We start from the raw sequence: 14,698 nt of genomic DNA, 5'->3' as shown, positions 1-14,698 counted from the left end.
TTCATCAAAGCTTCATTCCTCATTTATGGAGGTCAGAAAAGCGAATTGCAGATGGTTTGTGAAAGGTTGAACTCTTCCTGCTGGACAAATACGCCTCAAAAACATGGCATTTGGATAACTTTAAAGCAACTAAAGGCCTCTGTTATACTGGTTGAGATGAATGTTAGTGAGTCCTCCATCAGAACTCTGAACGCAGAGAAGGAAACTATTATTATCTGTAAAACAGCTTTGAAACCAAACACGAGGGATGTGTGAGGACACATGTCTCAACAGATTCTCAGGAGAAGACGGTTCACGCAACACGATGACAACCAACGTTCTGCCAAAGGTCTCATATTTATTTTTGTACCTTTGCAACGCCGACGTTTACGCATCGCCTACTCTTGTCAGGCGTACAAATGTGAACTTTCCTGGTTGGACCTCATCAAATCCAGTCCAACTTTTCTTCCCACGTTCTGACAAAAGTCAATATCTGATTGGCTGCGTTGCCCGTCTCTTGGTAGCTCTGACTGAGCTTGTCGGGGGATCATGAAGTCCAGCAGTTTGGGACGTTCTTGTGCTATTTTTTCTTGCGTTTTCTCCGCGTGAGGAAGAAAGTTCGAGAAAATCTTACTTTCACACCATTTTGTTTCAAAGTAATTGTCTTTTTTCTGATGTGGAAAAGACAAATGTTTCAGTGCCCGCTGATATTGTGTGTTTCGCGCGCGTGTGCGTCCGTGCGTGCGTGCCGGGGGAATGCCCTGAGAAGCCTGGCTGTGTAATTGGTGTACACAGAGTGTGCTAATGAGCTTCCTCCTCTGTCACGCACACCCGAACACCTGATAGATAATTACACCTCCCGCGCTCCCTCTGTTTCCTGCTCTGTCTCTCTTTCAATTCCTCCCCTCACCCCCGGCCTTCCCTCCTTCACTTCCTCTTTGTCTTTCACTCCATCCCCATGCATCGTTCTCCTCCATCCTCCCCTCCTGTCGTTGCCAAACCGTCTCTGCGTCTTTGGCGACGCATTTTTAGAAAGATGCAGGCTGGAAAGGAGGCAAAGTGTCTGAGATGCTGGATAAATAATACAGTGAGAGAGTGGACAAAATAAAGAGAGAGACATTTTCACAAGGGCACAGAGAGCTGAAAGAGTGAGTGGAAATCGATATTAGCCAGTGGGAGAGGCCCGCATCCGATAAGCCCATACTTCATTCAGAATAACCAATATCTCACATGACGCCCCGCGATCAATCTCTTTTCTGCTTCTGTGACGGCTCAAGAGGAAGGCGCTGTCCCAGTGTTGCGCCGTAGTCTCACAGTAATGAAGACGCTCTTCCGTGCCGTCCCAATGATGTCCAGATGTTCGACGTGGGCTTTGTGCGTCTGGTTATTGGAAGTGATGGAGTTCCTCACTCGCAGGAAGTAAAGTTGAACCCGAGTCTCATTTTAAACTGCGTGCTAAAGAAATATCAACCTGTATTATAAGAATAAAATTCTTATATTTGATTTGTTAGCCAATATTATTAATATGTACCGGTACATAGGGCTGTTCGATTTTGCCCAAAAATAAAATCGAGATTTTTTTTCTCTCAAAATCCGATTTTCGATTACGATTACGGTTATTTTGTGAATTGACAAAAGGCAAAGAAATTATTTCAAATATGCTGTTTTTTATTGAACATTTGCCCCATTGGGCTTTAAGTGCAAACATTGCTCTTATTAAACCAAAAATGAATGAATAAAGTGCAAAACTCTGTAAAATAAGTTGAAAAAAAGTTTTAAAAAATATAATAAAATATAAAGTTTTATCTCTGAAAAAAAAATCAGCAAATCAGCACTTGCAAACATACAGTAAGTTATATTTCCAATTAAATAAAACAAGACATTTTCTAATTAAACTAAACTGGGTCTTTGCATGCTAAATAATAATGCAACCCATGAAGGAGGTAGAGGTGTGTAATGTCAGTCATTACATTTGCTATTCACATTTGCAAGTTTTTTGCAAGGAACACGAGCCGGTCTACGGCATCTGGCTTGAGGGATGCCCGGTGGCATGTTACAACGCCCCCTCCTACACTAAAGAGCCTCTCCCATGGGACACTTGTCGCAGGTATTGAGAGGTATTTCCATCAATCATTAATATGGTATCAATCATTAATATGTGTGCAGACAAGGTTAAAAAAAAAAAAAAAAAAAAAAAGTGAAAAATCGATTTTACGATTTTCACGTTTTAACATCGTTCTAATTACATAATCGCGATTACGATTTAAAACCGATTAATCGAACAGCCCTACCGGTACATGTATTTATGTATACAGCTGTGAGGTTAGCAGTTTCCTGCTCAGCTGGGATGCTCAACGCTCGACACTGGTACGGAGGCGGCCGGAGCCTCGATGTCGTCCGTCTCCTTGTGCGCTCTGGAAGCTTACAATTCTGAACAACGTGGAGCCATGCCCCTAGGAGTCGAGGGGGCAGTACTGAGTTGATCGTTGAACTAGATACCAGAAAATGGCAGAGAGGAAACTTGGCAGGGAAAGGGTTTGAAAATGACGCTCGTCAACAATTTCAGACATGGGTGGGGGGCAACTCTAGAACCGCAAAACATCACATGAGGTGGCGGCACGGGGGTTTGTGGGACTGAGCTCTTACTTCAGAAAGTATTTACGTATTTTGTGACCGTTTGGTTTTAGCTTGTCAGCTGACATTCGGGACCAGGATAGTTAAGGCATGTCTGCGGTCAGATTCATCGTCATCTTCATGCAAACCTGGATGACAAGCTTATGGTGATCCATTATTGTGAATCAGGTGTGTTAAAGCAGGTAAACATGTAAAACATGCTGGACAGCAGCCCTCGAGGAACAGAACTGGACAACCCTGGACTTGTCCTCTGTAGGGAGTCGTATGTAGAGAGCTTTGAGGTGAGGTCGTCATCTGAACATCTGGAAACTCTTTGAGGTCAACATCAGACACGTCTACGGTCCACGTCCGGACAGCTTGTATCATTCCTGTTTATCCTATTTTAATATCTGCTCACATAAATTATAAAACGGACTGAAGTTGTCAGTTATATTGCTCTTTTCACTGCACCCTTTTATTTCACCACAAATACATTTAGAAACCACCAGTTTAAAAAAAAAAAAAAAAAAGCAAAACCTTCAAAAACGAATCGGATACTATTTAATCATTTCAGGACGGTCATTTTACAACTCTGTTGAAATGTCATTAAACATAAACCTTTTCATTTTTATTTCAACTAGAATGAGTTTGATTCTGAAACAACGAGGAATTACGAGACAGCGATGACGCATCTCGACTCTTGACGACTCAGCCGTACTGTTGCTGTTTTAGAAAGTCAAGTTTTTAGATGATTGTGGTAATGTTACTATTACAACAAAAATAAACTATGATGATGTTCCTTAACCTGACGGTTGGAGTAATAAACTCTAACCATCCGCCTCCACCTCCTCCTCAGGAAATTTCGTAATCGCACAATCGGGTTCACACACTTTAGCGTTGAACTTGAGAGTTTATCCGTGTCATCATGCAGCTGTCAGATACTTTTTACTTTGATGATTAAGCATTTTTAATATAATAAATTCAACATCAGTGTACAGTCAAACCATAAGCAGCATTTAACGGTTATTTATTACTGATGTTGGTTTGTTTCTAATTTTTTCCCGCTCGAGTGCAGCACATGACAGTACGAATGTTTAAGTGTTTACTGGTTGCCTACTACGTTCATGATGCACTGTGGGATATATTAACTTATATTACCATTAAGAATTTTAGCTACATGTTCAGACGCTATGATAAAATGACGTTGGTGGAATATAGACTATATAGAGACTAGAAAATGGTTTTAAACAACTGTTTTTGTTTCCTCAAATGAACGCAAATAAAACCATCTCTGCAGCTGCAACTCGTGAACCAAACTGCTTTGGACTGACTGACTATATAAAAAAAGAACTGGACAAACCCTCTGACATCACCTATAAATTTCCTTTAAAGTGCTTTTGAAGCCAATATTTTGTCTTACTGGAAAAAGCCATTATCATCCCGGCTAATAATCCAAAAATGGGCTGGAGAAAAAGGCCTGGAGGCCGGCTGGGAAACGCCCACGTTAGTTGACTTTATGCACATGAGAAATTTTAGCTTGGCATTGGTAACCTGTGATTGTAACTAGTGATGCACCGAAATGAAACTTTGTGGCCGAAACCGAAACCGAAAATAATAATAAACACTTGGCCGAATACCGAACAATACCGAACATGGTTCTTCGCAGTTTTTCATTTATTTTGCCAATTTTTTCCACCATTGCATAAATCAAATAAATTTGATTTAGGCATGCTTTTAAAAGAAAAAAATCTTTAAAAAAATTACAAGGTAGAAAACATTTGTTGAACATAAAAAACTGAACATTTTTTAATTTCCCAGCATTTCTTGATATTCCAGCAGACATTATACCAGCAAAGAACAATAACTTAAAATGAATAAATTAGCAAAATACATTTTTTATCATTTCAAATGATAAATCAAACTTGTAGTCATTTCGTCATCTAAACGCACCCAAATTCTTATGTGGTTAGTTTTTGGTTGGCCAACGATTTATGTGGTGGGCAATAGTTACGGAGCGGCCCGTCTATTTCCTTATATTACAACGCCGTTATTAATTGTTCAGTTTTTTTCCCACTTATTCCACCGAACACCGAAAGTGTTTTTTTGCCATTTTCGGCCGAAAAATTTCGGTTACCGAACAATCGGTGCATCACTAATTGTAACTATTGTTACCATACATTCATTCTGATGAAATCTGTCCAAACATCCTTATTTGAAACATTGAAATGGAAACTACATCCAAAACGAGTGCTCAGTCTGCCCCCAGTGGTCAGTCGAGGAACTGCAGGTTTCTTCACTGCTTGGTTTGGGCTGAAGCTTCTTAGTGCGACCACACTCTTAAAACCCCAGAATATTCAACATAATATCATTAACACCCAAGAAAGACAACATATTTAAATATTTCAGGAGCTTCAGTCAGACCATATTTGTCAGATTTGCTTCATGGCTCTGGGTTTCACAGTAATGCTCCTCTTACTCGAGTATTGCTGCTATAACTGCCTTGAATAGCACACACACATGCACACAGCAGACTGATCGATCAGATCGGATACACCCACTGAGAGCTCATTGTAGAGGTCACTCTGCATTAAATGTGATGTGCGAGGTGACCTCCACCCGGCCGCCTCTTTTCCTGCTCCGATCTACCCAGAGAAAAGCTTCTCTAATCCAGGGAAAATCTCTGTAAAATGTATCGTACGTAAAGAGGACTGACAGGTTGGCTTCATCTTTGAGAAAATGGACTGTGTCTCAATATGAATCCCTGTAAAAAGATGCAGCTCACGTTCCTTAAACTGACCTCAGACGAGGTTTTGTTGAGCCTGCAGTGGCCTCGTTCACCAGCAGGGTGCAGCACTGCTTCTCTCAACCTGCCCGAGACTGTGGGGAGGGGGGGTGAGGAGGCGAGGGGGGAGTGAGGGGGGGAGTGCCACTGAAACACAGAAATTGATTGCTGGAAAGGAGGATGGCAATAAATCAAGCAGGAAAGCAAATGTAGAAAACGCTGTTCTTGTTTATGTCTAAACAGGCGGAATAGAATAAATGTGCTCTATTTTTCAGTCCGTTTGAAAGCAAATTTGATCGAATTTTGCATGCATTGCCAATCCCAGCGGCATGAGCCTAATTCTCCTAAAAAAAAGAAGAAGAAAAAAACAACACACACACAAACAAACTGAACCTTTTGATTTATAAGCATTTTTCTGTCTTTACACTAGAATATAATGAGATTATGTTTCTCTAAACACTGAATTTTCCTCTGTTCAGTCTTGTTCGTCTTCTGAATTTAATTGACCATCATTTATAACCTGCTTTCTTTATTTCTCGTCCTCAAATGGTGTGAAGAGCTTCGGCAGGGATGTTTGTTTAACTCTCTCCTCCTTTTTTCCTTTTTAATTCTGCTGGTTCTTTCTCGTCCACCTGCGTGGCTGATCTCCGGAGACGATCAGGGGGTTCCTGCTCCTAGTTCAGCTTCACAGCTTCGGCCATCTGCCCGGTCTGAGTCCACTCGCTCTGGTCTTGGCCTCGCCGACCCCCCGTCTGAAGGATGCTCCTCCGCTCCACTCGTCCGCACGGCCAAGACCCTGTCCAGCTGTGGCCGTGGCACAGCTCATGAATTCTGATGAAAATTTGTAGTTTAGTCGCATTTCTAGCCGACTGCCTGGTTTTCGGAGGATAAAACATGGTCGGATGTTAAGTTGAATTGGGGTTATTGTACAGGTGAGGCCCGCTCGGTGTTTGCCGTGGCCGCGTGGAGGGAGGCAGATGGCACACGCGGGCTCTCCACACTGAGGAGAATCATGGGTAATTGGAGAGTGATGCTTAGCTGCAGCCCTGCCGATCGATGCCAATCCACCTGCTCAAAGTCCAGGGGAGATTTTTTTTTTTTTTTTTTTTTTATAAACCACAATTAATCCAGTGTTTAGCGCGGTATGTGAAAAGCGCAGAATACCAATGACCCGTTTCAGGCGCCGCGAGGTAGGAATGGGCGATATTTTACCATTCACGATATACCGTCAAAAAAATTCCCCATCTTAAGAATTTGTCATCTCTCACTAGAAACGATAAATTCCCGTTGATGACGTTTTTGTGTAAAGCCGGATTTATGGTTCTGCGTTAAATTGACGCAGAGCCTACGGCGTAGGAAGCTATGAGAAAGAAAGAAAGAAAGAAAGAAAGAAAGAAAGAAAGAAAGAAAGAAAGAAAGAAAGAAAGAAAGAAAGAAAGAAAGAAAGAAAGAAAGAAAGAAAGAAAGAAAGAAAGAAAGAAAGAAAGAAAGAAAGAAAGAAAGAAAGAAAGAAAGAAAGAAAGAAAGAAAGAAAGAAAGAAAGAAAGAAAGAAAGAAAGAAAGAAAGAAAGAAAGAAAGAGATTCCCGTTGATGAGGTTTTTGTGTAACAAACATGGCGGATCTGAGTCATTCCAGTTTTGCAGTACAGGTGTAACTAATTTAATTGGTTTTTATTCATTCAATTTAATATTCTTTTAGAGCAGTGATTTGGGGGCTCCAAAGACTGAATGTGGTGATAGATTTATAGTTAAAAAGATGGAGTTGAATTGGTATTTTTTTTATCGTCATTTTTATCGTTATCAGGATAAATGTCAGAAATTATCGTGATAAATATTTTAGTCCATACCGCCCATCCCTACGGCGAGGCCCTCATTGTGCCCTCTAGTCCGTGGAAACGCGCTGATACAGATGTGAGCTGTTGTTTCGTTTTCCCCCCTCAAGCTCACATCATTGGCAGTAATTATGCTTGGAATAAAAACCTCTGCTCCCGTTTCTTTCACCGGCTCCCGTCACCACGTGCGGACAAAAGCGAACAGCGCCGTCTCAGGAGACGACGTGAAAGCAGCCTCGGGGTGGTGTTAACTGGCCGAGTAAATGATAGATTTATATCCTAAATCCATTAACAAAGCCGCAGGGGCCGTGGACACACCGGGCTGCTGGTGGCGGGGGGGCTTAGGGAAGGAGAGTGTGCATGGTTTTTGTTTTTTGGGACATTGACAGAAGTGGAGCAGAGGACTGACGCAGCGCTCGCCAGCGGCGTGGGGGGGGGGGTTCACATGTTCAGCGTCTTTCCTGCTGAAGTGGCTAATATTTTAATTAAGTCTGAGGAGGACTCTCTTCTTCCTCCCTGATAAACTCCCTCTCCTCTGTTGATGGTAATTTAGCGGCTCCCAGGAGACACGCGAGCTTGAGTGAGCCAGCATAGTTTCATTGTCCCGCACACCCCCCACTCCAAACCTTTAATGTGCGCGGGCTAATTGGTGGACGTGTCGGCCGCTCTCGTCACGCAGCAGGATGCCTCGGGGTCTCTGTGACGGCGCGTTTTCCTCGGGCCGTCCTGCAGGGGGGCTCTTTAGTCGGGCCTAAGTGGGGCTCCTTGTGGGCTGTTTGTCAGGCCTAAGCAGGCGGCCACGGGGGGTCTTTGTTGCAGGGATGTCGTGCTAAATGGAGGCAGATGGTCGGGAGCGAGCCACGTGAGGGACCGAGAGAGAGGGGGGGTGCACCTCGGCTTGGCTCCGTCACCCTCAAAGAGGGTCACGCTGGGTCATAGCCTCTGTCTGCCTCTTGTTAGCGCTCTCAATGGGGACCATGTGCGCCCACATTTGCGCCCAGTCTGAAGGGATGGTATCCAAGGAAACCGTGGCGGAGAATTCTCCCGAAGGTCCGCAGGGAGCTGCTGGGACAGAGGGCATCCCCACACCGGTCCCAAGACTCCCACACACTCAGACGCTCACAGTCCATAAAAGCAGAAGTCTGGGGTGTGTTTGAGTGGCGGGGAGGCGGTCCGGCTCTCTGCTCAGCTGCCGTAACGGACTCCCGTCAAACATTGTTTTCTGTCTCCGTCTCTGCCGGGGAATTTTTTTTCTTTTTTTTTTTAATTATGTGGATTTAAGTGTTTTAGGAAGCTTGAGGTTGTGGTGATTCAGCAGCTGTCTTCATTAACAGCATTTGAAGAGATGAGACATTCCTGGACAACTGCTGTAAATGCAGATTAGAAGTGAAAGTTAAACTGGTGCGCCTTACAGTTTTTATTTTAACTTGATTTAACTCGTTATCTGAGGCGATTATGAGGTCACAGCAGTGTGAACTAGGAATGGGCGATATTTTACCGTTCACGATAAACCGTCAAAAAAATTCTCCACGATAAGAATTTGTCATCTCACGGTAAAAACGATAAATTCCTGTTGATGATGTTTTTGTGTAAAGCTGATTTATGGTTCTGTGTTAAATCCACGCACAATGTACAGGAAGGAAGGAAGGAAGGAAGGAAGGAAGGAAGGAAGGAAGGAAGGAAGGAAGGAAGGAAGGAAGGAAGGAAGGAAGGAAGGAAGGAAGGAAGGAAGGAAGGAAGGAAGGAAGGAAGGAAGGAAGGAAGGAAGGAAGGAAGGAAGGAAGGAAGGAAGGAAGGAAGGAAGGAAGGAAGGAAGGAAGGAAGGAAGGAAGGAAGGAAGGAAGGAAGGAAGGAAGGAAGGAAGGAAGGAAGGAAGGAAGGAAGGAAGGAAGGAAGGAAGGAAGGAAGGAAGGAAGGAAGGAAGGAAGGAAGGAAGGAAGGAAGGAAGGAAGGAAGGAAGGAAGGAAGGAAGGAAGGAAGGAAGGAAGGAAGGAAGGAAGGAAGGAAGGAAGGAAGGAAGGAAGGAAGGAAGGAAGGAAGGAAGGAAGGAAGGAAGGAAGGAAGGAAGGAAGGAAGGAAGGAAGGAAGGAAGGAAGGAAGGAAGGAAGGAAGGAAGGAAGGAAGGAAGGAAGGAAGGAAGGAAGGAAGGAAGGAAGGAAGGAAGGAAGGAAGGAAGGAAGGAAGGAAGGAAGGAAGGAAGGAAGGAAGGAAGGAAGGAAGGAAGGAAGGAAGGAAGGAAGGAAGGAAGGAAGGAAGGATTCCCGCTGATACGTGTTTGTGTAACAGTCTGAGTCATTCCAGTTTTGCAGTACAGGTGTAACTCATTTAATTGGTTTTTATCAATTCAATTTAATTGGTGTAGTTTAGTATCTTTTAGAGCAGTGATTTGGCTCCAAAGACTGAATGTGGTGATAGATTTATAGTTACAAAGGTGGAGTTGAATTGGTATTTTTTTTATCGTCATTTTTATCGTTATCGGGATAAATGCCAGAAATTATCGTGATACATGTTTTAGTCCATACCGCCCATCCCTAGTGTGAAGCCCCTTTTCTTCCGTGAGGATCAATATTAATATTATTGTAGATGTTTTAATCTTACCGGCTTTGAGCTTTTTTGAGTGGTTTTCATGAAATATGGAAATGTGTAATTTATCAGGTGGGGTGGTGGGGGGTCGGCGAGAGAAAAAAGGTGTAAAATGTGTTGGTTGTTTGCACTTTGGCCTTTTGGACTTCAGAGGAGGTGACTAGAGCGTCTGACGAGAGTAAGGCCACGTTTACACGTAGCCGGGTATTTACAAAAACGGATATTTTCCCCTCTACGTTTTCAAAAATATCCTCGTTTCCACGGACCCGCATGAAAACGCTGTTAACGTCATGCCAGCCAATCAGAATCCTGGAAAAACATCAACAAATGACACGTGTAACTTCCAGTTAAGGCTGATTTATGGTTCCGCGTTACACCAACGCAGAGCCTACGGCGTAGGGTACGCGGCGACGCACACCGTACGGCGCGCATCGCCGCGTACCCTACGCCGTAGGCTCTGCGTCGATTTAACGCGGGACCATAATTCAGGCTTTACTTCCAAGACGGAACGAGATCTTTCGTTTGGAGTGACAGAGAAGTGGAGTTACTTTTAAGTGTGACTTTAGAATATAAAACAGGTAAAATACAAGAAAATATTGACGGTGGCCAAACTAATTGTAAACACAGGTCGCACACATGACGCTGGTGAGTTTCTGGTGCATAATGTGACGTTCTGAAGCTTAAATCTCCGTTTTCCTCTGTTTTCCTCCGTTTTCCTCCGTTTTCCTCCGTTTTCCTCCGTTTTCCTCCGTTTTCCTCTGTTTTCCTCTGTTTAGACGCAAACGTGAAAACTGAGTTTTTGAAAATCTCCACTTTGGCCGGAGTTTTCAGAAATGATCGTTTTTGGGGGCTTTGAGCTGCGTTTTCGTGTAAACGAACGGCCAAAACGCATGAAGACGCCTCCGTTTTTGGTCCGTGTAAACGGGGCCTAAATGAGGCGTTGAACTGTAGATTTTCCCTCCATTTATTGTGTTAATTGTAAAGAACATTAACAAGCGCATCTGCAGTGTTTCTGTTTCTTTTCATCTCATGGAAGCCGTCTGTCCCTCCTGCAGGTTTGCCGGGCGGACGGTCAGCAGCGGAGCTCTGGTCCTGGTCTCGCTGGAGCTCAGAGAGTCCTTCACCGCCATCCTGACCATCAACACGGAGAAAAGCATCATGGGGCCCATGCTGCTCCGAGACCTCAAGCAAGCCCTCACTTGCGAGTGAACCCCCCCCCCTCTCTGATTCCTGTAGTAACTGTAAAGGGGATTAACACTCAAACTGACCATTTCATACATTTTCTTCCACACATTTCTGGATCATTTTGGCAGTAATTTCCTCCAAAACCCAGAAAAGGAAATGGTTGTGTTCAGTATCGTCATATTTTTACAGAAGCATTAGACTAAATAAAGTGTTGATCCCCTTTAAGACTCTTGAAGGCATCCCAGAAACTACCCTCACGCCTCACCCCCCATCAGTATCCCTTGGAGTGCCAAAGTATCTGTCCCTCGTTTCGATGGCCTCTTTTGTTGGTGAGAGGGGTGAGAGGATTTCTGCTCATGATCATTGATTTAAAAAGAAGCTTTAACAAAACCAAACATTGAGATCGTGTTACATTCCAACCTTTAGAACAACAAACCCTGTTCACGTCTGTTGAAGTGCCTTCAAGTAGAAAGCTCAATAGGACTTGAATGTCTTTTTATCTGTTTGCTCTTTCTGATCAATAAAAATGTACCTTGAATCAATACGATTAATGCTTTTTTTTTGCGCGTCACTCCCACTGATGTTGTTTTGTGACTAAAAACATCAAACTCTGCTGTGCTGTGTGTGAAGTCTGCTGTGGATTTAACATCGTTCAAGGTGACGTGGCTGAAGCAGAATCGTTCACATCAAGGTGTTTTCATCACATCCCGGGTCCGACACGTTCTTCTCTCTGTTTTCAAAGAACTGGACAAGCCCCCCTGTGATGTCATCGATAGGTTATCTGAAGATAGGGTTGCCACCCGTCCCGTAAAATACGGAATTGTCCTTTATTTGAGAAAAAAATGTTGCGTCCTGTATTGAACTAATATGGGACGCGATTTGTCCCGTATTTTCATTAATTTTTACACCATATTCTAGTTGAATTATTGAAATAAATTAACTTTTACATCATATTCTAGTTGAATTATTGAAATAAATTAACTTTTACACCATATTCTAGTTGAATTATTGAAATAAGTTAACTTTTACACCATATTCTAGTTGAATTATTGAAATAAATTAACTTTTACACCATATTCTAGTTGAATTATTGAAATAAGTTAACTTTTACACCATATTCTAGTTGAATTATTGAAATAAATTAACTTTTACACCATATTCTAGTTGAATTATTGAAATAAGTTAACTTTTACACCATATTCTAGTTGAATTATTGAAATAAGTTAACTTTTACACCATATTCTAGTTGAATTATTGAAATAAATTAACTTTTACACCATATTCTAGTTGAATTATTGAAATAAATTAACTTTTACACCATATTCTAGTTGAATTATTGAAATAAATTAACTTTTACACCATATTCTAGTTGAATTATTGAAATAAATTAACTTTTACACCATATTCTTCACCTGTATGTATATTATACATCTGGGCTGATGTGGACATACGTAGCATAGGAGGATATTTCAGTTGCTATACGGTTGGCTGTCTGTACAGTCATGCAAGTTTAATGCTATTAAAGCATTTTAAACTTTAAATCAAAGCATTTTGTTTTTTCATATAAAATAAACACATTTTTATTCAGTTTAGAAGTTTTAGGGCTTTTCTTTTTGGCTCCTGCGCTGCTGAAATCAGGGCGTCCCTTATTTCTACTTCTGAAAGGTGGCAACCCTATCTGAAGATGCTTTTGAAGGCTTGTTTGTCCTTCTACTGGGCGGTGGCATGTTGTTTGTGAAGCCAGCTGTAACACGCTCACCTTATGTCAATCACAGTTACCCATTTTAGCTTGTTTGACTTAGCTTATGCTAACCTACAATGTTAACTAGCATTAACTTTGCTGGGATCCCTTACGGTCGAAAAGGGTTTGCACACGCGGTTAGCACACGCGTGCTGCTTGGCTACACTTTCACCTTGGACCCTTCCAGACCGTCTCACAGCCACTAACAGCGGTTTGTTATTAAAATAATATGAATGAATATGCACTGTTAAGTCTTTATTCACAACTCAGAAGTCAATACAGCGCTAAGAGCAAAAGTGATGACAGCTTTAAAAATGCACGCTTACCTTTTGACACGGAGGGAGACGGCCTCTGGTGGCCAACTGAGGAACTGCATAATTTCCTATTTCCCGAAAGGCTTCAGCCTGGAAGCTGGAACGTTGGCTATTGATTCCCGAACATTTAAACTTCAAACACGTGCGCCGCCATGTATCGTAGCGTTGGTTCACTGGACTTGGTCCACATGGATCTCGTGTGAGATTCTGAGCTAAAATCTCCAGCATGGCTGCTGTTCTTGGAGGGCGGGGTCCAAGTTTGAACGGGTGCGGCCCTGGTTTGGGTCATGTTTGGGACTAATTATGTATATGTGTGTATCTATGTATCATCCTCCAAGAGTGGTGATGAGATCAACTTCACTAGTGACTGTGAAGTGTGTTTGGACCGAAGTAGCTAGCTGCACAATAAAGCAACAGAACTAGCGTTGCTCAACTTTGACGTAAAGACATTGGGCCTGATTTACTAAAGGTTTGCGTGTGTATAAACGCGTGCAAACTTGACAGCACCTGCAAACCAAAGTGCCAGCTGATCTACTAACAGTGTGCAAAGAGGACTGCGTCTCTCAAATGCGCAAAATAGCACACGCAATTCATTTAGTTCTTTTGCCCTGATGAATAATCAATATGGGGCGTACCCACCAGAAATCGCTAAATACTGGGAGGGGAAAATGCAAATATCTCCATTTACCACGCGCAATGAGATTTACCAAGCCTGAAAGTTTTTGCGGGGATTGTGATTGTGTCTGTATTTAATACGTTCGAAAGGAAGGTGCTAATCTCCACATGCAAAAGGAGAAATATTTTATTTGAATGTTAAATCGAGTATTATTCAGCAAAAGGTTGCCACAGGAGGCACATTCATTTTTTTATTTGTGATAATAAATAAATCACGTGTTTTCATGGAGAAAAAAGTGTTTCTTATTGTGCGCCTATACTTGTTCTGCAGTCATACCCCGGTGTTGTGCCGTATTCAGCACCCCTGCCGTGAAAAGCACCCCCTCGTCTGACAAAAATGATATTCTCATTCTGTGTCACGTTCTGTTTAGCGTCCAGTTTTGTGTTAATGATTCATGTTTAAATGCGCTCATGGATTCCACAATAGTCATACTTTCCCACAATCACAGTCACAGATAACAAAAATCGGGTAAATGGTTATTGATGTTATTAATTAATAGCCTGCTTACTGTGTTGTCTTCCATAATAATTGTGCACGCAATCTTAGTTGATCACCCGCAAAACACACAACAGCACGCGCAAACTTTTTCAGTGCACACGCAATTTAGTACTCTTTATTTAGGATCTTAGTAAATCGGGCCCATTGAGTTTAGTTGTAGGATAGGTGAATTACAATCATACAAACAGATTTCACATAAGATATTTTGCGGTCCAGGATGCATGAGGGGCTTTGAGAGTGCAGCTTGTTCCAGGGAAACGCCGGCGGCCATGTGAAGCCAGCTCTACTCATCACCGCTGGTTGTTGAGTAAAGTTGTGCAGATGTACGTGACTTGTTTGAGCTCGGAGGAGGCCGGCCGTGTTGTGGGCTTTGCGTCTGGCTGTCTTTTCCGGCTCATAAATAGCGTCTCTCTGAGGGCTGTGGTGAACACCTGTTAGCTCATCTGTCACAGGAGCTCCACTCGCATCCATCACCTCTCCCTCTGTACTCATTCC

General features: G+C 42.7%; 1 protein-coding gene across 2 annotated transcripts in view; it reads left to right on the top strand.

Annotated features, from left to right (window-relative positions):
* The window catches only part of ap3b1a (adaptor related protein complex 3 subunit beta 1a), a 104,046-nt gene extending 92,536 nt beyond the window's left edge, over nt 1–11,510 (top strand). For both annotated transcript variants that reach the window (XM_061733910.1, XM_061733909.1), the window contains exon 27: nt 10,845–11,510. In XM_061733910.1, coding sequence (XP_061589894.1) covers nt 10,845–10,998 — 154 coding nt within the window. In that variant the 3' untranslated portion in view covers nt 10,999–11,510. The remainder of the gene's footprint in view (nt 1–10,844) is intronic.
* Nucleotides 11,511–14,698: the final 3,188 nt, after the last annotated feature.

Source organism: Cololabis saira, chromosome 11 (genome assembly GCF_033807715.1).
Source record: "Cololabis saira isolate AMF1-May2022 chromosome 11, fColSai1.1, whole genome shotgun sequence".
NCBI classification, from domain to species: domain Eukaryota; kingdom Metazoa; phylum Chordata; class Actinopteri; order Beloniformes; family Belonidae; genus Cololabis; species Cololabis saira.
Note: the sequence above shows the minus strand (reverse complement) of the source record. Positions and strands in the feature narration are given on the sequence as shown.